We start from the raw sequence: 23467 nt of genomic DNA on the forward strand, positions 1-23467 counted from the left end.
ACAAAAGGACAAAAAAACCTAGATGCCTCCAAAATTGAGTAATTAAGTGATTTTCACGTTTCAATAGGTAACCTTTACACAGCTGAAAGAGAACAAAGATTAGGAAAAACATTTTGAGCAAGGATTCAAGAAATCACCCCGATTAATGTCTGGATTTCTAACCAGCGAATTGATTCACCACATTAAAAATGACTTTTCAGTCAAACGGTACCTTTCTTTACACAGCTAATATAGTAAAATTAAAACGGTAAAAATGCAAATGATATTTCTTGCGTAAGGGTACCTGAAAAAGCCCCTGTAAGCCGTAGCTTTATAGAGAAGTCGATCCTCGCCATTTAACAAAGATCAGTTACTTGTGCAACGAAAAACAGTCACATTTTTCCTGGATCCTTGCCAGGCTGGAGTACATCCTACGCGCAAAATATATAACTGATTTAATTTTATTAATTCTGAATTGTTTCAGACTGTTTTCAGATTTTGCTATTCTGTAGTATCCCGACAATTTACTTAAAATCTAAGCTATCAGTCAACTCTTTATTCATGTGTATCAAGTACTATTTATTTCCGCAAAGGGACAGTCATGCATTTTGTATTTAACATGCATGCGCTATCACTCCGGGGTTATGAATTTTTTGCTTTAAGATGACCATTAATATTTCGATATCATTGCAAGCTTTATTTAAATCTGGCTTTTTTCCCCTGTTTTTCACTGTCTTGCAAACGAAGGTTTTCGTGATTCAAAGTGTACTTATGGTCGTCAGTTTTGAATGGCATCTGCCAACTGTAATCACGTTGTGGTTAAAACCCATTTGTTCCGATCCTGATAACATGAAAATGTGCACGTTCAAAGAATAGAGTTTGCGTGCCTGATTACTCAGGTTTCAAGTGGCATAACTGATGAGAATCTTAATGCAGCCAGATTCGGTAAGGACTAAAATATCATAAGTGCAAAACGCCACGTTTCTAAGGTTCAAGTTGCACGAATCTTGTGAAAGCAAATTCCGCGATGAATTGGAAAATACTACTACCTTCCTTAACTTTCATGGTGGTTTCTCCTCCACCTGCACTTGGTAAGAAATCAGCTGAGTTTCTCTATTTCAGTTTTCGTAGAATTTATTATTAGTTTTTTTCAAAAAGATAACAGCTTATTTCATTATGCAATATTACGCCGCTAAAAGTAGAAAACGTTTTTATTTCATTGTAGATCGACTAAAATTAGAGCCTTTAAAAATGTCTCAGTCCCACGGTGCGAAACTGTCATAATATTATAATGTTGAAATATTTTGCTATTATTATTGTCAGTGTGGATTTTCAGCCTTTTACTTCAAGGTTAGTCTTCCAGAGGGCTGTGGCTTAGAGTAGCTGGATATTATATCAAGATCATCATCGCCTTCGATTTTAATTTTATAAAGAAGGTTCAAATAGACGATTCTCAACTCGGTGATCAAGGAAGGAGTAAGGCATACGGAACTCCTTAGGCCTTAGAGACTATATAACTTCCCAATGAATATATCATCGATGGAACAATTGACTACTTCTTGATCCGACGAATTGATAGTTTTCTGGGAAACCATTGTAAGTGGTGCTAGACATGAAATTTCGTTGCACAATCCAACGAATTGTTACTTTGCTCTTGACATTTCCTTTCTTTTCATTTCTAAAACCTAGGACGTTGAAAATAATATTTATTCGGATTTAACATCATATTTTTCATCTATTTTTAGCTAAGGAAGTGTGTTATTCCAAATATGGATGTTTCAGTGATGCTCCTCCTTTTGACAACCCCTTGGTTCCTCTGCCCCAGTCCCCGTTGGTTATCGGATTAACATATCGACTCTTTACTCGTGCTCACCACGCAGTGCCGCAGATCATAGATGACTCTGATGTCACCAAACTTCAAGCTTCTGATTATGACGGTGGAAGAAATACATTCATTCTTATTCATGGATTTAAGGGTAAGCAATCGTTTTCACTGATACCATAACAGTTTTCACTTGTGACTAAGGTTGCGTTCGATTGACCGTATTCCGGAATAGGAATAAGCGGAATAGCCGCTAGATTTCTCTTTTGGGGTAAATTTGGGGAGACATTTCTGCAAACGTACGCTGATCCAAGATAATTAAAGCGCCATTTTTTACTCCAATATCTTCAAAAACCTCTTATGAGGGATTTCATGTCATCGTTCTATGTATTCGTATTCTCGAATAGGGTCAATCGAACGCACCCTAATGGTGTGAATCTTCCGACTAACGTTACCAGATGGACCAGATGGATTCTTAAAACTATTCCCTTCTATATTAGCTACTTTGTCTGTCCGACATTTTGAGGGCCATGTCAGTTTTATCTCACTTCTGCAGAAAATAATTTAACTACGGTGATTGTGGTTGTGAGAACAATGTTGTTGATAATGATGATGATGATGATGATGATAATGATGATGATGATGATGATGATGATGATGATGATAGCGACGACGATGGTGGCGGTGATAACGGTAAGCAATGATGGTGCAAATGATGGATGATGACGATGATGGCGGTGGTAATAATGATCATGATCATGATTATGATTGATGATGTTGATGGATTTAGTTGGCCTATGTTCTTTGCAAGTAAAGGTTTGGTTATACATAGACAAGTAATTAAAAGATAAACGATAAAAAGGAACAACCCTTCAATGGCGTCATGACGACCCCGAAATGTTGTTCCTTTTTATCGTTTATCTTTACTTGTCTATGTTCTTTACGGTAGCAATAAACAAGAAAAATAAAACAATACCTAGATGTATAAATATATAACGTATACCTTAACAGTATAAAAAGCATGTTCAGCTAGTTAATCAGACAAGTGTAAACGTTTTGATTTCCAGAAAATGGGGAAGTACCCTGGATAATCACCATGAGAGAAAAACTGTTAAAACACGAGGATTTCAACGTCTTCATTGTTGATTGGTCAAATGGCGCAAAAAGGCCGTATGAGCAAGCCGCGGGAAATACCCGTATGTTGGGTACTCAAATAGCGATGTTGATCAGGTTTCTGATGAACAATACCAACACTAAAGCTGACGAATTCTACATCCTGGGATTTGATCTTGGTGCGCATGGCGCTGGTTATGTTGGGAAGAGACTTGGAAAACTTGGCACACCACTTGGACGAATAACTGGTAAGCAATAAGTATAAATAAATAAATAAATAAATAAATAAATAAATAAATAAATAAATAATAAGCAGACTAGTTTTTTAAAGAAATGATCAATGATTTTATGGAAGAGAGCTTTAATGCCAAACAATATAATAAATAGTCCTCCAAAGCATTAAAAATGGAATTCTACATTTTAAACCGCCAACATTGACACCTTTGTGTCGCAAGTAATCATAGAAAATTATTATTACAAATGCTGGCGCGTAAACTTTTTTACAGTTTTTAAACAAACCACCGTTACATTTGCAAACTATCTTAATTACAGTTGAACCTGTATATAACGGCCACCCTCGGGACTCGAGTAACTGGCCGCTTAATACAGGTGGCCGCTCAATACAGGATCAGTAAAAATACTCACTGGGCGTGGTGTAATGTCAATTTTAATGGCGTGTCATACAAAAACACTTCATGCAAGGAAACAATAGGACAATCAACGCTCTTTCAAGTGATCAATACTTTAAACAAAGTTTAGTGCCAACTTGTAACTTAACGGTAACATTGTGTAAAAGTATTATGCAATAAATTGTCCTCTACTCACCTACTGTATACAGTGCTCTATCTCTATGACTTACAGTTCACAACAAAGTATCTCATTCCGTCATTTCATAGTTGTTACGCTCAATGTTCAATGTCACATGGCTGAAGAACAAGGTAATTAAAAAGGAATTTCTTGCTAAAGAGTGAAGCATATTCAAAACAAACTTCTTTTTAGCGTTCGTGATATGGTACTGTACTTCAGCACACTGCGAACATCTGAAAAGCGTTAACTATATTAAACGGCCGAGTATCAGCTTACAGCAGCTTTGTACATGTTATTTCTTTATAGTGATGCTGGATCTCATTATAAACACAATAAAATACCGCATAAAATAACATATGGCTTTAGTTAGTTTCCATTCAAGGGTGGCCGCTTAATACAGGTAAAAATAACAAAGAAAGACAAACGTAAGGACTGCTACAGGGTGGCCGCGGCCGCTTAATAGAGGTGGCCGCCTACTACAGGTAACAAATACAGCTTTTGTATGAGCGAAAAATCGGGACTTTACAAACTGGCCGCTTAATAGAGGGTGGCCGCTTAATACAGGGCCGTTATATACAGGTTCGACTGCAGAATTTTGTCAAATTTTTCCTCTGCCAGTTATTTCTTTCAATTCTCTGTGTTTCTTTACGATCATAACATCTTTGCACTTAATTTTTGGCCGTAAACACAATCGCTATTCCTATGTATATACTTATATTTTTCTCGTTCTTTCGTCTTTGGTGTATCTTTCACTTGTCATCTTAAGCTTTTTAATGTAGCCAATCCCTACGTTAGCCATCAACTCCACACACTGTACACTGTTCCTCTCTATTAGGGCTAGATCCAGTTGGCAGATACTTTGAAGGCGACAAACCTGACATTAGACTGGACTCAGGAGACGCAAAGTTTGTTGACGTCATTCACACAGACTCTGACAACAATGGCCTAGACCAACCACTGGGGCATCTTGACTTCTATCCAAACGGAGGAGCTCAGCAGAAAGGCTGTGGCTTCATTAGTGGTATGAACACCTTTTATTATTTTTATATTATTTTTAAGTTTTATTTTTCTAAGCCATGGTAGTAAGTGTAATCTGGTGTGTAACTACGACCATGACGTCTGTCGATAAAGAGTCCTTCGAAGAAATATCGACTCTAAGGCGGCTGTCAGTTGTCACATTGAACCCTTCCTATCTTAGAGGTTGCGTAACAAACCAGGACAGGGATTAATGGGTATGGTGCCCGCATACTAACAAAATTTCTGAACAGACAAGTTAGTGTCTGTTCTCGTTTCATTGGCCTAGTACAAGGTCTCCACCTTGAAGTGAGTGCCTGGTCACCGCGCTCAGCTTTCGGCAAGTTGTACTTACGCAAAACTTTGTTCACAATACGGTGCCCGTCTGCCACTGTGTCTCTGCACAGCGCTTTTGTACAGTTGGTTCTTACCAATTGTGAATGTCGTCTAAGGTGTCACAAAATTTGAGACTAAAACCTCCCTTCAGTAATAAAAAGACAAAAGTGAACAACAATGCTAATTGCCACGGAAAATTAAACGATTATATCTAGGTTGGGAACGACGCGAAACCTTAATAAGTTTTATTCGTTTTCGGTTCCAAGTAGTCTGTTACATTCCTCGATTTCTCTATGGTGATATGTGAACCATTTGACTTGCTTAGATCTCATTGGTAATGACTCTTGTGACCACAAGAGAGCCGTTGAATACTTCATAGAGTCACTTTCAACGTCTTGTCCTATGCGTGCTTATCGTTGCCAGAGCATGGTGTACTTCGAGCGTGGATGGTGTACAACCACAGTTGAGGTCGCACCTTCCATGGGATTCAATGCCTACAAGAGCAAGGGACTGACGACTGGAAAGCACCTCCTCTTGACCAACTCAAGAAATCCTTTCTGCGGTAAGAGTTTTGCAGTATTTAACACTAAGCCGTTATGTACCACATTGCCTCGAAAATGAAAGGAGGGTGAGAGTTGGTGCTGAAACTTCCCAGATTTCCCTTTCCCTTGAATTCAAATACTCAGCCCTTTTGCACAAGCACCAGCGTACGTGGCGAATTTTCTGTTTCCCCATTTCCTAGAAGAAAACACCGAGGAAAACGTAGCAAATCCTCTCGTACTTCACCCTAAGCTCTAACGATGCACCGGGCTTCTTTGCGGTAGAAAAACATTGATAAAGGGCCGGGGAGGGGGGCGGAAGGGGGAGAGGGTAAATCGTGATGTACTCGTAAGCATGCTTTAAGTATCTCAGCAGTTTTTTCTAAGGTCGTTGATGTTTTTCAGTATACCACTACACGGTATATTTCAAGACGGGAACTGGCTTGTTCGCGAGTTTCAAAGGCAGAGTTACTGTTAGGATTTATGGAGAAAATGGTGCCACTGGATTTATTACCTTCAAAAGGTAAGGGTATGATTACAGAGAAGAGTATGTTTCCTCTCTAACTTGAACAACATGTCGCCATCTTGTAGTATCACATTGAAAATTCAATCGAAAAGCAACATTTTGAGCAATGAAGTCCAAATATACGGTCCACTTTTGTTAAAATTCTGTTCACGCTTAGACGCCAAACTCATTACAGAAAATGAGATGACTTAGGAAATCAAATTTCCTTTAGGGATGATCCTTAATATAAATAAACCGTGCCTTTAACAGCGAGTGAATTCAGCAAAGTAAATGACTATTTTTAGTGAAAAATGTTATTCATTTTGAACTCTTTACAGACGCCATTTTCAAGGCGCTTCATTTCATAGCTTTGTCGCTCCTTCTTCTAAGGATCTTGGAACACTTAGGAAAATGGAAGTCAGTCATGATGGAATACCATTGATAACTCAGTGGTATTTGGATTATGCAGTGGTGAAGCCTTCCTGGAGTGATAACAGGTAACTGGACAACCGGTCAACTGACGAATTGGAAGTACTATATCAAACACGAGAAAGTGTGTTTCAACAGATATTCAAACACCTCGAAGTAGTTTTAAAAAACTCGGCTGCGCCTCGTTTTTTCAACCTACTTCTCAGTGTTTGGATATCTGATAAAACACTCTTCCTCGTGTTTGATATCTTACTTACCAAACCATTGTCGGTTCATCCCCGTTATGTATATCATAATAAGTGTAATATTAAGATGGCCACAATTCGAATACTGAGTTATAATCCGTCAGAAGAAAAGGGAAGATGATGTAATCTTCTTCTTCCCACCATTGGTTATTCCGGTTTCGTCACACTTCAGACAAACGTTTACTCACAGGTTGTGTTCTGCCTTCTGTTTTGTTACTTTATAGCAACTTCTACTCAGCGTGCTTTGATACCTACATTAACAGCATTGGAGATGAAGAAGTGCTACAGAAAGGCCCTCCAACCGATGTTTGCAACACTTAAACACTTGAAGTTTTTGGTCAGTTAAGCCGGAGCGGCAATTGCATCTGCTTGTTTTCATTTTTGATATTTTCGCTGGCAATGTTTGCACGTGCCGCAGCGATTCAAAATATCAAACTTATTAATAAACATAAGCCATAGCTTAAGCTTTATCTAACGCTTCTTCTTGAACTCGCTTTAGCTTCCGTATTTCTAAAAAACTTGGAAACTACAGCGTACAGACCGGCATTTTGAAAAGCACGCACGAACTCGCTTTCTTCAAAAGCTGAGCCGCCATTGTTGTTCCTGGCCGACTATCGTCTTGGAAACCGGTTTATCCCGCTGAAATACCACGCTTTCCTTTAGCCAATCACAGGTATTATTTTAAGGCAATTTAATGATAATATCACCAGGACATTGCAGCCAGCACGTTTTTTTAAAACTAATGGTTTTTATTTAGTTTACTGGACCATAGTTTTATTCTCAATGTAATTTTATTGTTTATTAGCGCATGGTAAATTGGGTAGGCGAGTGAACCTTCTTCTCTGGACAGTTTCACTCCAACATTAACAGGCTCTTAGAGACTATAGTTTACTAAACCACTCGTGTGCGCCGGGTATTATTACCGATTTTATTAGGGCGTTTACCGTTAAAGTTAAGAAGAACAGTCGCACAAATGAAAGTCTATTGATCAACACCAATTCCCGTGGACTTCAGCTCGTTATCAACCACGGGGTGTCATTGCTGAAAAAGAAATAGAATCGATTTTCTTAAGTACGTTGTGAAGATGAAGGCAAGAAATTAGGCAAATTACATCACAACGGGGAGTTGGGACCACATGTCAACAAAATAGGAGGCAAGGTTTCCAAACGACTGCATATATTACGAGTGCTAAAGCACAGTGGAACCTCTACACTCCTAGTTAGGTCGGCATTGGAGTACTGTTGCCCTTTGTGGCATTTCTCTCTCTCTCTCTGTCCAGCTCTCAGAAAGAATCGAGAGAGTGCAAAAATGCGCGTTACGCATCATCTTTCCTGCCTCCCACAACGAAGACGCTTTAAAGCTGTCTGGCTGCACGACTCGGTACGCACGACGAGATTTCTTGTGTGCAAAAACCTTCGAAAAGATCAAAGATCCCGGGTCACGCCTTCACCATCTTATGCCACTAACTCGGGCGCGCGCGCACGGCCGCTCCCTTAACCGAGAGGCCATCGCTGGTCGTGATGAAGTGTAAAACAGAGCGCTTTAAGAAAAGTTTCTTCCCCCACATGTGCTTTAAAGCTCATGATCTCTAGCTGGATATTTTCCAATGTTATTGATTATTTGTGGTGAACTTTTTATCATATCGAAATCGTAGGCTGTGAATTCGGAGTAACTTATAAAAAAGTAAAAATGTAAATTTAAAATAATTTTAGAATGTAATGCCCAGTCCCGATCAACGTGAAAAGCTATAATTTTACTAGCTTTATTCTTATGTAATGTAATTACGCAATTCGCTTCACGTGCAACGTTTTTATAATGAAATGCTCTTATTAAGTTTGGCCTTCTGTGAGTTCGTAGCCAGCATGAAAATTATGTAGCTACAGTGCCTAGCAGGCACTGGGAGGGGGGGGGGGGGGGGGTGAATAAACATTCAACAATTATCAACTGCAGAATCAAGGGAAAGATAAAAGACTTACCACAAAATGGAGTTTTGCTGTTTGTTTTCAAGTAGTATGTTCCAGTTTTTCTGGTACGATCAGCATCGTAACCCATGGCTGGGCATCCGCCATTACATTGCAGACATTTTCCACTCTTAAAGTTGTTGTAGCTTGAGCATGGATACGCTCTCCAGGAGCATCGTCTTTTCACAGAAGCAGTGTAGTAATCAGGCGCCCTCATATGGTCACAGCTCAATGACGAAGGTTCTTAAAACGAGAATAAGTATGTTGAACTTTGTGGATCTGTGTATATTTTTTATTTGAAGCTTGCTTGAACGGTTTTACGAACTTGAAGTGGATAAAAAAAGGAGACCATGACACGAAGCCTCATCTCTTATACTGGGCCGAGTACATTTATTTTTAGAATGGTTCTTAGGGGACCTTTGAAACGCTCACTGTTTAAATACCCAATCAAGGAAGAGCAATGGCAATTGAATTGTTATACATCATACCTTTTCGCGGAAAAAAAAAAGAGTTCTAAAAATAATTTACTAGGGAATATGTTGCTCGAGGAATTAATCCAGATAGAGGCTCCTCGTCATAAACTCCTCAGTGATATTAAGGATAGTCAAGTGACACCGTCATTTAAAAGCACAGCTCATATTATAGTTGTGATATAAATATGAATTATTTATCTACAGACTGTAAGCAGTGGACATTTAACAAGCATTATTCTCAGATGAAAGCAGAGGTAACTGATTCCCCCCCCCTCCCTTCCACTAAAAACAACCAACCAACAAACAAACGAAACAAAAGGCCAGTAGAGCCCGCTCTGGATACGGTCTATGTGATGTGCCCATCCAAGCGAAAGCTTTCTTAAAAGGGCTTTTTGTTAGTTTCAGAACTTTATTAAAAAAAGGTTGCTCTCTATAACTTACTAAATAGGTTGAATTTGCAACCAGGTTGCCGGGAGCCACCATTTGGAAAGAAATCGATGTGGCCAACCTTCCGAGAAGTGCCAAAACCTCCAGCATCAGTGTGAATAACGTCCACATATCGAGCATCACTTGGGTCCAGCCGAACGTTTTCCTTGTACTTGGTAAAATACAGGCCAGCAGGATCCAAACCTAGTGTTGTGTACAAACCAAAACAACAAACACAGGGGAGAGTTTACTATCTCTATACGTGTATGTGTTCTAAAGTAAAACAAACCACGTACCGGTTATACGACCCAACACCATTCCATGAGCCCGCATATTGCTTCCACCGTATCCTGCGACGTGAGCTCCAAGACTAAATCCCACAATGTTGAATCGATCAGCCAAAGAAGGGGAACCATTATAATTGGAAATCAGGAACCTTATGAGCACGGCTATCTGAGCCCCAACAAGCCGAGTGTTTCCGGCAGCCCGTCCATAAGGGAATCTTGCCCCTTTCGACCAGTCAACCAAAATCACATTGCAGTTCTCTCGATCTAGAAGTGCATCCTTCATTGGCCTGGCCCAAGTGTTGATACTCTCTGTGAAGTAAATAAAAATGATTTGGTATTGTGAGGGACGTCGAGAGTGTATTGGCCTTGATTGTCATGCCCAATAACACCTGTTAAGATCTGATTTTCTCGCATTGTCGTAGACTAAGCAAAAATAGATCTGATCTGTACTAGGCACCGTCATTAATAGCGATTGTTCGACATGATAGCTGCAAGTCTTCGTCAGGCGATAAAATTGTGCCGGAAGACGGGCAGCTGACTCTGGAGGATTTTGATCCTTATCAGTCTATGACCAAATGAATGACGATCGATTAAAATCGGTCAATTTCATGTGGTCATCGCGATTGAAATTAATCAGGGTCCCAAAGGGCTTCAGGTTTTTAGGGCTCCGCGCACACTGATACTTGAGCCTAAAATATAGGAGCTATAATGTTCCACGGTTGCACTACTGAGCCCCATTTAGCCATAAGCAGCATTTTTGTACAAGCTTTAATAGGCATTTGGCCCCTAGCTCTATGCAAAAATTTAGGGCCTCTAGGGCTCAAAAGACATCCGTGTCTCCCTTCCCTTCTTCCGTCCCTAGACAGTCAGTCTCATCTACAAAACACGATAAACGTTGATAAACAATTTTATCTTAAGCTATAATTAGACTAGTTGATTAGTTTGTCTCAAGATAACTCACTTGCACCTACCTCTAAACCCATGAACCACAAAAATAGTTCGTCTAGAGATGTTGAAATTAGAAGCTCTCAGCCTGCTTTGATCTTGGTCGTCAATGATATCAGAGGTTCTCCTGTTGAGTCTCGTGAACAAATGAAATTTTGTTGCAACTGCGGATGGTTTCTGTGGCAACTTTCTAAAGATAGGTGAAAAGTATGGGAAGCAGCCATACTTTCCATAGCACGCCGGTTTGGGTTTTGAGAAAAGCCATGCTGAAAAGAAAAAGTTTAGTTATGAAACGTCGGAGGACAATAACATGTTTACGTTTTCACGATTGGGAATTTGTCAAATAGTCACCAATGGGAACCGAGCACAAAAAATCTTATTAACGCAGAACCCTTGCAATCAATTTAGCAACTTTGTGGAGAACCTTAACAGAGTGGTTTTTTTTAGTCCTTCTTGGCACCTACTGAAGTTGCTGAACTTCTTCACGCCTAGTCTAATCGGCCGGTTTATTTTTAAAGGCGTCAGTTTTTGACTTTATAAAAATTTGCGCCGAATAAATATCTGGCAAATGCAGAATTAACACTTGCTGTTGTGGTATAAATTAAAAAATATGCCAGACCAAGGAACGTGTCATCGGAGAACACACTACGCATCATTAGTCTTCCGCGAAAGCAACGTATGAGTAAAAAGAAGCTGTTATCAGCTTACTCGGGCCATTTATGACCGCGTGAAGCGTACGCCTACGATCTTTTAGCAGTGATAACCTCCAGCATCGCTCCCCAAATCGATAGATACAGAGATATAGTGAGGCAATAAGTAACCACCAGATAGAATTGCATTACTTGCAATCAGATTGAAATACAGGGGAAGAAGACATTTGTTATACGGGTGTTTTTTTAAAATCCCCGGGCTTTAATTCTTACGTTTTCATCTTTCATTTAAAGACAGAAACCATTTGTGCAGTCCGAATATGTATCTGTGTGACGTCGGATCTGGCCGGATCACCGATGGATCGTTATTTCCGATATGATCTAGAGTAACGTTACGCATCACGCGTACGTTACATAACATTATAAATGAAATACAGGGAAACCATTTGTTATTCACCTTTCATTTGGAGACAAAAATCGTTTCTACATTGATTATTTTTTTAATAGTAAACGTGAGTCATAACTGCAGCAATACTGATTGCACTGTTGACGTAATTTCTACGAAGATCTGTGTAGAAATTCTGATTGGTTGAAATATCTCTCGTGGGGGCGCGTGTATCACGGGCGTTTGTGGTTTTCAAGATCATGGAAAAGAAATCTACCACGATTTTCTTTTGTGTCTCGCGAAAATTCTAAAAGAAATTTACACTGAAGACTGAAATAAATGAGATAAGAAATATCCTCCAACAGTTTACTAACTTAGAGGTGTCTATCGTCCCCGGTAGAGATAATGCCAGTCCACTGAAAGCTATAGTCTTTATAATCTTTATCCAGGTCTATCTAATATCACAGATCTCTCCATCTACTTAGGTGTTTGGGTACTTAAGTGTTGGGTATGGACTTAAATTATTTCCGGCGAAAACACTTGATTTCAACGACCCGATCTAGGTAGTACCTCAAGAACCACGCCTGATATGTTAAATACTGAATGTCTGTATCACCGCTAAATGTAATACCAACCGTAAATGTAATAAACTCTAACGCTAAACAATTCAATATCGCTACACCTGACAATTAAATCAGCGATGCGTGCAAGTGAGCAAATTATCACGTGTAGTGAAAATCGAAATTTTTAATTCAAAAATACCTTTTATTTGCGCTTGATCTGGCTGGAGAATCAATTTAAATAAAGTTTACTTTCTATTAGCGAGGAAAAATTCTTAGTTTCCTGCAGGGTTACCTTGGAATCTTGTCAGAATTCAAAATAATTTCAACGGCTTTTCTTTGATTGTCCACCAAAACGCAACTTCTGATCCGACTCTTGTGAATGCCGTTGGTCGCGTGTTATTGGTAACCGCTGTAAGTGCAGATTAATTTAGTTTTCGTGTACTGGTAGGATTTATTGATATTGCCACAGATCGTATCGGTAATTAAGATCTGATCCCGATATACTCCGTCTATTCGTATCCACAAATAGCCAGGTGGGCGAACTGTTTTCAGGGGCACCCAACGACAGTTTTCTCTCAGATCCTTTGAAACGCTATTTTAGGCTATCTGAAGTGCCTTTAAAGCTCTGTAGCCGGGTTCATTTTAGGCAGCGCTATAATATTTTTATCTGTTCGGTCATTCTAGGGGAACTTGAGTCTTTTCGAAATTACTAGGGCATTTTTGTCCATTTCCCGAAAACCTTAGGTCTTATTCCCTTTCCGAAAATTTTAGCTGACCTTTTTTCGGCACCCGAAACGGCATTTTTGTCAATCCGAAAACAGTAGGCCTTAAATTTCCCATATCACGAAAGTTCGAAGAGAAAATTCCCTTCAGAAAATTGTAGGGGATTAAGGGTCTTCCGAACAGATAATTTACCGAAACGATCCGTTGGGTGCCCCTGTGTTTTCGAAATTGCGGTGACTTTGCAGTACATGTAATTATTTCTTTATATTGCACGAGGATTAGCCAGAGCGGCCTGAAAAAAATAAGGCTACAATTGGCCTCAAAATTTTGAAACACTGTTTGTTCAAAGCGTTTCCCTCCAACTCCCTTTCAACAAATGTGTTTGAAAGTGAAATGGAATCGGCGAGGACACCGGCGCGTGCTGATTTGTGAAACAGCGCTGAACCAGGCGGATAGGGAGGAAGTGTTTCAACGACTTTTGAGAGTCGTTGTAGCTTTCACCCGACAAAAGATAAGCCGATAAGCATTATCGCAGATGTGATCATAAACCAAGAAGTTTTCACTTGACCTTCTTGTCGTATAAACGTATTAAAGGATAATTAAGTGATCGAAGCAACACACCCTGTGCCCGAGTATGGTTGAAGTACCATAAACAGTTTTTTGTAATTAAAGCGATCATTAAAAGGATACACTCATTGTCCTAAACTTATGACGAGCTTGTGCCAAGTCTAAGGGGATAAATGCCATAGACAGCATAGACACAACGAAAAAGAAGTCGATTTAATCTACTTCTGTCGAACACCTTTCTTCCCCAGTCTTGTGTGTGTGTTAGGAGCCGATGCTCTATCAGCAACAACCAGCCCATTATTACAGTGTACATATATAGCTGAATAAATTTCTGAATGTATCAATGTATACTTACATTGTGCCAGGGTTGTAAGTGTCATTAGCACGAAAACAATTCCCTTGTTGTACATCATATCCTTGTTTTACAGACTAGGATTTCGAACCTGTTTAATGCTGCTACGTTGATGAAAGTGAAAATTTACCAAACGGAAGATCAATAAGAACACTGATCATACTGGACTGCGACAGCGTTATTCTGTATATGCTAATTATAGCATTATGATATCATTTGGGCTGTCGCCGGGTTATTGTCGACCAAATATTTAAATGCCAACATTTATTTAAGCTGTTGTTTAGTTTTACACATTGACTAAACATTACAACATAACACGCGACCTATCGCCTTTAAAAGACTCCAATAAAGTTGCGTTTTGGTGGACGTCAATCAAAGAAAAGCCGTTGAAATTGTTTTGAATTCTGAGAACATTTCAAGGCAACACAACTAAGAAATTGACAGTTTTATCCACTGACGGATGGTAAACTTTATGAAAGTTGATTTCCAAGACAGGTTATATAAAAGATGCGCATTGTTTAGACGAAGCCGTATTTTTTTTATGAAACATTTCAAAATCGTTACACCTGACAATTAATTCAGCGATGCGTGCAAGTGAGCAAGTTATCACGTGCAGTGAAAATCGAAATTTTTAATTCAAAAATACCTTTTATTTGCGCTTGATCTGGCTGGAGAATCAATTTAAATAAAGTTTACTTTCTATTAGCGAGGTAAAATTCTTAGTTTCCTGCAGTGCTACCTTGGAATCTTGTCAGAATTCAAATTAATTTCAACGGCTTTTCTTTGATTGACGTCCACCAACGCAACTTTATCCGACTCTTTTGAATACCGTAGGTCGCGTGTTATTGGTAACCACTGTAAAAGGTAAAAATTGTGCTATTAAAAACGCGCCCTAAGCAATTATTACATAATAACCAAAGAACGAATAAAGCAGTACACTTCATTAACTTACCATTTTGGGACAACGTACGTAAGCCTCACCGGTGACTAAACCAAAAATATTTTCTTAAACGCCCTTGCTTTGTAACAATTTTGCCACCTTTCCTCAGGTACAATGAGCGGCTGGGCTGGTAAATACCAGGCCACGGAGCGCCTCAAAATGCCGTCCTTGAGAAGGCCATCGACACCTAGAGAGCACGTAGCAATACCTTGATTGGCAAGCTCTTGAATGTGGCGCTCAATAAGGGAATTTAGTGAACAGACAACCACAACAATGGCATTATCATGCATGCATGCAAGTTGAAATATCAATCGATTTAGCACAACCGGTCGGTAAGACAGCAAACGACATCTTTTGGTTGAATAAACTCCGTTACCGCTTCTTCTTGAACTGGTTTTAGTTTCCGTTTTTCTAAAAACTTGGAAGCTAAAGCGTACTGAACGGCATTTTGAAAAGCACGCACGAACTCGCTACCTCCGAAAGCAGCCGCCATTGTTGCTTCTGTCAGAGTATCGTCTTGCAAACCGATTTAGGCGGATGAGTTACCGCGCTTTCCTTTAGCCAATCACAGGTATTATTTCTTTAGAACAACCAATCAGCTAGCTAGGACAAATTTTGTCCCAATTCGATACAGGTAACCTAAATGTTTTAAGGCAATTAAATGGTTAATATCACTAGGACATTGCTAGCAAGTTTTTTAAAAACTTAATGGTTTGTGTTTACTTTACAGGATCATAGTTTGATTCTCAATGTGATTATATTGTTTATTCGCGCATGGTACTCTGGACAATTTTATTCCAATATAAACAGGCTCTTAGAGACTATAGTTTACCAAACCACTCGTGTGCGCCGGGTATTCTTGCAAATTTTATTAGTCCATATTAAGGCGTTAACAGATAAAGTTAAGAAGAACAGTCACACGAATGAAAGTCGATAGATCAACACCAATTCTTGCGGACTTTCAATGTGTTAGCGTCCTCGGGGTGTCATTGCTGAAAAAGAATTAGAATCGATTTTCTTAGTACGTTGTGAAAGACGTAAGGCAAGGAATTAGACAAGTTATATCACAGCAGGGAGTTTGGCCTTCTGTGAGTTCGTAGCCAGCCTGAAAAGTACGTAGCTATAGTACCTAGCAGACTTACCACAAAATGGAGAGTTGCTGTTTGTTTTCAAGAAGTACGTTCCAGTCTTTCTGGTACGATCAGCATCATAACCCATGGCTGGACATCCGCCATTACATGTCAAACATCTTCCTCTCTCAAAGTCTTTGTAGCTTGAGCATGGATACGCTGTCCAAGAGCATTGTCTTTTCACAGAAGCAGTGTAGTAATCAGGCGCCCTCGTATGGTCACAGCCCAATGACGACTGAGGTTCTTGATATGAAAATAAGTAGAACACGAACACGATGTTGAACTTTGTGGATCTCTGTATATTTGTTAATTGATTATATAATAAGCTGAATTTCACGCGCATTTTGATTGGTTGTTACTTATGGTCTACTGGAGTACAGACGCATAGATGACGTCACCATTAACAACTTTTGCTTCTTTATTATATAAAACAAATAGATTCCATGTTGCCGTGCGTCTGTTCAGTAATAGGTCACAGAAGACGTCAAAATGTGGTAAGAATATCGAGTGACATACTCGGCTGCGCCTCGTGTGTCACTTTTTTGTTCTTACCACATTTTGACGTCATCTGCGATCTATTACTGAACAGACGCACGGCAAGATGGAATTTATTTGTTAATTTGGAGCTTGCGAGAACGTTTTTACGATCTTGAAGTGTATAAAAACAGGAGACCGTGACCTGAAGCCTCTATCTCTCATACTGGGCCGAGTCGTTTATTTTTAGAACGGTTCTCAGGGGACCACTGTTCAAATACCCAATCAAGAAAGAGCAAGGCAATTGAATTGTTTTACGTTATACCTTTTCGCGGGAAAAGTGGTTCTAAAAATAATTTTAACTATAAAAAAAATTGTGATAAAATAATTCTTAAAATCATTTTAAGATTAAAAAATTGCTAAGAAACGACGTCGTTTCGATATTAGCTAAACGTCATTATCAAGTCAAAATATGTTTATATGCTTTTCTATATTACTTCTTCTTCGTAAAAATAATTTACTCGGGAAAGTATTGTTCGAGGAATTAATCCAGATAGAGGCTTCTTGTCAAAAGCTCCTTAGTGATATTAAGGATATCAAGTCACACCGTCATTTAAAAGCACAGCTCACCAATAAACGGAGGATTGTTTTCTTTGTAATGATTATTATAGTTGTGATATAGGTGTGAATTTTTTATCTACGGATTGTAAGCAGTGGACATTTAACAAGTATTGCTCTAAGATGAAAGCAAAGGTAACTGATCCCCCCCCCCCCCCCCGTCAAAAACAACCAAAAAACAAACAAACGAAACAAAAGGCTAAAAGAGCCCGCTCTGGATACGATCTATGTGGTGTGACCGTCCAAACGAAAGCTTTCTTAAAAGGGCTTTGGTTAGTTTCAGAAGTTAATTTTAAAAAATGTTCCTCTGTATAACTTACGAAATAATTTGACTTTGCAGCCAGGTTGCCGGGAGCCACCATTTGGGAAGAAATCGATGTGGCCAACCTTTCGAGAAGTGCCAAAACCTCCAGCATTCGTGTGAATAACGTCCACATATCGAGCATCACTTGGGTCCAGCCGAACGTTCTCCTTGTGGTTGGTAAAATGTGGACCAGCAGGATCCAAACCTAATGTTGTGTGCAAACCAAAACATCAAACACAAGGGAGAGTTTACTATCTCTATTCGTGTATATATTATAAAGTAAAACAAACCACGTACCGGTTATACGACCCAACACCATTCCATGAGCCCGCATATTGCTTCCACCGTATCCTGCGACGTGAGCTCCAAGACTAAATCCCACAATGTTGAATCGATCAGCCAAAAGAGGGGAACCATTATAATTGGAAATCAGGAACCTTATGAGCACGGCTATCTGAGCCCCAACAAGCCGAGTGTTTCCGGCAGCCCGTCCGTAAGGGAATCTTGCCCCTTTCGACCAGTCAACCAAAATCACATTGCAGTTCTCTCGATCTAGAAGTGCATCTTTCATTGGCCTAGCCCAAGTGTTGATACTCTCTGTGAAGTGAATAAAAATGATTTGGTATTGTAAGGGAAGTGGAGAGTGTATTGGCCGTGATTGTCGTGTCCAATAACACCTGTTAGGATCTGATTTTCTCGCATTGTCGTAGACTAAGCAAAAATAGATCTGATCTGTACTAGGCACCGTCATTAATAGTGATTGTTCGACATGCTAGCTGCAAGTCTTCGTCAGGCGATAAAATTGTGCCGGAAGACGGGCAGCTGACTCTGGAGGATTTCGATCCTTATCAGTCTATGACCAAATGAATGACGATCGATTAAAATCGGTCAATTACATGTGGTCATCGCGATTGAAATTAATCAGGGTCCCAAAGGCCTTCAGGTTTTTAGGGCCCCGCGCACACTGATACTTGAGCCTAAAATATAGGAGCTATAATGTTCCATGGTTGCACTACTGAGCTCCATTTAGCCATAAGCAGCATTTTTGTACAGGCTTTGATAAGCATTTAGCTCCTAGCTCCATGACAAAAATTTAGGGCCTCTTTGGCTCAAAAGACCCCCACTGTCTCCCCTCCCTCCCATCTGATTGCGACGTTAAACAGTCAATCCCATCTACATAACATGATAAACGTTGATAAACACTTTTTTCACAATACCTTTATCTTAAGCTATTAATTTGACTTGTTGGTTTGGAAATTAAGTTTGTCTCAAAATAACGCACTTGCACCTACCTCTAAACCCGTGAACCACAAAAATAGTTCGTCTGGAGATGTTAAAATTAGAAGCTCTAAGCCTGCTTTGATCTTGGTCGTCAATGATATCAGAGGTTCTCCTGTTGAGTCTCGTGAACAAATGAAACTTTGTTGCAACTGCGGATGGTCTCTGTGGCAACTTTCTTAACCTAGGTGAAAAGTATGGGAAGCAGCCGTACTTTCCATAACACACCGGTTTTGGTTTTGAGAAAAGCCATGCTGAAAAGAAAGAGTTTAGTATGAAACGTCGGAGGACAATAACATGTACATATTTTCATGATTTTGAATATGTCAAATCGGTCACCAATGGGAACCGAGCACGAAAAATCTTATTAACGAAGAACCCATGCAATAAAGTTAGCAACTTGAGGAGTTATTAACTTGCGGGGAACACTTAGAAGCGTGATTTTTTTTTTCAAGTCCTCTTGGTACCTGCTTAAGTTGTTGGACTTCTTCTTGCCTAGTCTAATCGGGGTCAATTTTTGACTTTACAAAATTTAAGCCAAAAAACAATATAACATGCAGAATTAACACTTGATGGTAATAACTGAAAACTGTTGCAGGTCAAGGAACTTATAACCTGAGTGCACAGACGTCGCGGGGTCTGTTTCGCGGTCCACAACTGGTCTTCCCCGCAAAAGCGAGGTATGAGTAATAACTGTAGAAATACTGACTGCACTGCTGACGTAATTTCTCCGAGGAGCTGGGTAGAAATTCTGATTGGTTGAAATATCCCAGGTGGGGATGCGTGTATCACGAGCTTTTGGGTTTTTCATGACCGCAATGAAAAGGTATTATGCCACGATCTTCTGTTCCTTCTGGCGAAGAGTCTTCGGATTAAACGACCAGTAGAAGAAATTTACTCTGGAGATTGGAATAAATGAAATGTGAAATTTCCTCCAATTTACCGAATTAGAGGTGTGTATCGCCCCCGGCCGAAATGGTGCCAGTCCAAAACTATTCTTTAAAATCTTTATCCGAGTCTGTCCAATATCACTGATCTCTCCATCTATTCAGGTATATGGGTACTGTAGTATTGAGTATGGACCTAAATTAGTTTTTTCGGGCCGAAAACACTTGATTTCAACGACCCGATCTAAGTACATGTTTCGGCACACCAGTTGTCGAGAACCACGCCTGATATGTTAAATACTGAATGTCAGCATTAAAGTTCCCGTCTTTATAGAAAACTGTACGACTTGTGTTATTTATATTTAGATAATGACCAGTGCAAAAGTCGCGTTTTGATTAGTGTAACAACTGACAATATTAGAGGAATTTAAAGGAAGGTGATGTAAATCTAGGTTAACTGGTAAGCAGAAAAATAAGCACCTTTTAACATGTCAAGTTCTTTTTTCAAAATAAAAAACAAATTCCATTTTATAGTTATCTTGAAATGCGCGAAATTTGAAACGATGTTGGTAAGTTATTTCGGTCTGAGTTTTGCAATATTCTGAATTAAGTATGACCCGCCGATCCCTGACCATTGTAAATATGTCACAACAAATCTCTTAAAGGAAAAGCAAGTAGACGGAGGCACTTTAACAAGTGTATAGAATATTCATTAAGTGCAGATTAATTTATTTTTCTTGTAGTGGTAGGATTTATTGATATTGCCACAGGTCGTATCAGTAAGATTTTATCCTCATATACCCCGTCTATTCTTAATATTCACAAATAGCCAGGCGGGCGAACTGTTTTCGAAATTGCGGTGACTTCGCAATACATGTAATTATTGCTTTATATTGCACGAGGATTAGCCAGAGCGGCCTGAAAAAAATTAAGGCTACAACTGGCCTCAAAATTTCGGAACACTGTTTGTTCAAAACGTTTCCCTCCATCTCGCTTTCAAGCAATGTTGTTTAAAAGTGAAATGGAATCGGCGAGGACACGCACGCCGATTTGTGAAACAGCACAGTACTGAACCAGGAGAAAGGGGGAAGTGTTTCAACGACGTTTGAGAGTCGTTGTAGCTTTCACTCGGCAAAAGATAATCCGATAAGCATTATCGCAGCTGTGATACTAAACCATGCAGTTTTCACTTGACCTAGCTACTTGTGTTATAAACGTATTAAAGCATAATTAAGTGATCAAAGCTACATTTTGTGCCCGAGTATGGCTGAAGTACCATCAATAGTTTTTTGTAAGGCGATCATAAAAAGGGTATACTCATTGTCATGAACTTATGACGAGCTCGTGTTAAGATTTAGGGGATTGAGACATAGACAGCATAGACACAAGGAAGAAGAAGTCGATGTAGAACAGCTTTCTTCACCAGGCTTGTGTGTATGTGTATGCATTACAGTGTTTAGGGGCTGACGCTCTATGAGTAACAACCGGCCCATTATTACAGAGTACATATAACTAAATAAATTCCTGAATGTATCATATGTATACTTACATTGTGCCAGGGTTGTAAGTGTCAGCACGAAAAAAATTCCCTTGATGTACATCATATCCTTGCTTTACACACTGGGATTGCGAACCTGTTTTACAAACTGCTCCTTCGTTGAAGAAAGTGAAAATTTACCAAACGAAAGATCATTGATCATACGTCAGTACTGGACTGCCACGACAATGTTATTCTGCATATGCTAATTATAGCATTATGAATTCATCTGGGCTGTCGCCGGGTTATTGTCGACCAAATATGATGGTATTTAAATGCCAACATTTATTTAAGCTGTTGGATAGTTTTTAACATTGAGTAAACATTAAAAGATTAAAATTGTGTTATTATCTAAGTCACCCAATGGCTGGCGTCAACGGAATATCTGTCGGGAAAACCTTTTCTGCCCAATAAATTTGGATTTAAACTGTGAACCTAGAGTTTTCTTTAGCGAAATAGCACCTGAAACTTTAAAAACACTGGGAAACTAAATCTTGTTTTCAGAGAGACAAATCAGGACCGTGGCTAGCATGAACACAAAGAAATGAAGTTTGAGTTCATAATTTCAAACAATCGATGGTTTCTTTTTTTTTTTGTTTGTTACTTTTTGAACCACATGTTGCCACACGAGGTATTCCTCAGTTACGACAGTCTTATTGCTCAACGAGTTTGACGGTTGCAAGTCACCGCATTCAAAGTTTACACCGGTAATTTTCAGAATTTTTTTTTTCTGTTAATGTGTTTGGGTCCTTCAAACTTGCCTTGTTAAATATTTGTTTTCCTAAGTTTCAAATTCCCTTTCGGTCCACAAACTATGGTATGTACGGGAAACATCGAGTACTAAACACTGCAATCTCAAAATGCTTATACTGTTTGAGCTACAGCGGAGGTATTCCTTTATCATAACAGCCTTAATACTGAAGATTTGAAGTCCCTATGTTTGTTATTTTGAGTTTATAACAGTTTTTTTTTTTATGTTTTCTGCTAATGGTTTGGGTTTCAAACTTGTCATGCTAAGTATTCCTTTGTGTCTCACTTTCGACTACCCTAGCTGTCAAAGAAAGCGTTTTGTAGGGTGGTTCGAAACTCACATCATCATACTGAAACTGAAAACATTGTGAAGCTCAATCAAATAAAACTGAAATAAAATGTGCTGGGGCGGAAGATCCGAAACCATCACAGTACCACAAATAGAGCTCTTTCAATTAACATATTATCAGTCAACGCTGTTGGATTAGGCCTTCGCGACAATGACTTAAGGTGATATGGATAAATCAATTTATCAAATTCAGCTTTGACAGTAAATAAATCACAAAGGCAAATTTAAATGGTGTTTTTCTCATCCTATGGCGGTGACAACCGTTAAACTCCTGTCCCGTATGGGACGGTCTTAGTAACGAATTGGTCGACAAGCTTCAAAAACTACAAAATCGTGCCCCTACGGGTTATCACCAAGTCTTATTATTATTCTATTGCATACTGCCCTTCGTGCTAGACTAGGATGGGATGACCTATCTAGCTACCAGAAGGATGAAATTAAAAATGAAACTTATGTTTGAGACGGTAAATAAACAGACTCCGGAGTACCTTCAAGGCCTGTTTACATCTTTTAGCACGGGCTACGAACGAAACAAAAAGCATCATAAGTTCGCTCTGCCGAAGCCCCGGCCCGTACTGATTACCTAAAAGGCTGTTTCTGCTACAGTGGGGCATTGTAATGGAATAATCTTCCTGAAAAAGTCAGAGCAATTAGGTCCTTTCAATCGTTTAAAAGCGAAATCAATCGCCTAATGTCTACCTCATACTCCCACACGGCAAACATGTAAAACAGTATTTTACATAATTATAATTATCTTTGTACTGATGTTTTTACCGTGTATGAATAAAGTTTACAATACAATACAAATTACACCCGAATTACAGATGACTTACAGCTATACACTGCCTTTCGGTCTTGTCGCGTGCTTTAAAATCCGACAACGTTAAAGGGGAAGTATCATGGGGTTTTTGATATCTTTTGTTAAAAATAAGACCTTCAATCTGCTGCCAAATAATTATAGAATGACAAGAGGAAGAAATCAACTCAATTCTTGAAAGGAACAACTTGTACATTTTGGAAGCAAAAATGCGAGAACTTGAAAAACATTATCCAAACATTTTTCAAGTTTCAATACATAA

General features: G+C 39.2%; 2 protein-coding genes across 4 annotated transcripts; one reads left to right on the top strand and one right to left on the bottom strand.

The window, feature by feature from the left end:
- Nucleotides 1-790: 790 nt before the first annotated feature.
- LOC146475374 (pancreatic lipase-related protein 2-like) lies at nt 791-16053 on the top strand. The gene is made up of 9 exons (XM_085115807.1): nt 791-1070; nt 1725-1955; nt 2869-3162; nt 4557-4742; nt 5397-5633; nt 6016-6133; nt 6454-6612; nt 7014-7462; nt 15633-16053. The coding sequence occupies exons 1-8, from the start codon at nt 1007-1009 to the stop codon at nt 7108-7110; spliced, it is 1386 nt and encodes a 461-aa protein (XP_084971933.1). The 5' UTR covers nt 791-1006; the 3' UTR covers nt 7111-7462; nt 15633-16053.
- LOC146475375 (pancreatic lipase-related protein 2-like) lies at nt 7696-21522 on the bottom strand. Of its 3 annotated transcripts, none has more exons than XM_085115813.1 (6): nt 21302-21522; nt 10908-11147; nt 9946-10245; nt 9665-9853; nt 8766-8993; nt 7696-7830 (listed from the first exon to the last, which is right to left on the bottom strand). In XM_085115813.1, the coding sequence occupies exons 1-6, from the start codon at nt 21354-21356 to the stop codon at nt 7811-7813; spliced, it is 1032 nt and encodes a 343-aa protein (XP_084971939.1). In that variant the 5' UTR covers nt 21357-21522; the 3' UTR covers nt 7696-7810. The 3 variants fall into 3 exon arrangements, with proteins under 3 accessions (XP_084971939.1, XP_084971938.1, XP_084971937.1); XM_085115812.1 differs by lacking the exon at nt 21302-21522 and adding an exon at nt 14125-15634; XM_085115811.1 differs by lacking the exons at nt 7696-7830; nt 8766-8993; nt 9665-9853; nt 9946-10245; nt 10908-11147 and adding exons at nt 15910-16053; nt 16204-16434; nt 17604-17792; nt 17885-18184; nt 18880-19119 and having other exon boundaries at nt 21302-21468.
- Between the last annotated feature and the right edge of the window lie 1945 nt (nt 21523-23467).

The sequence above is a fragment of the Pavona decussata genome, unplaced genomic scaffold (assembly GCF_977016875.1).
Source record: "Pavona decussata unplaced genomic scaffold, jaPavDecu1.1 SCAFFOLD_84, whole genome shotgun sequence".
Lineage (NCBI taxonomy): Eukaryota > Metazoa > Cnidaria > Anthozoa > Scleractinia > Agariciidae > Pavona > Pavona decussata.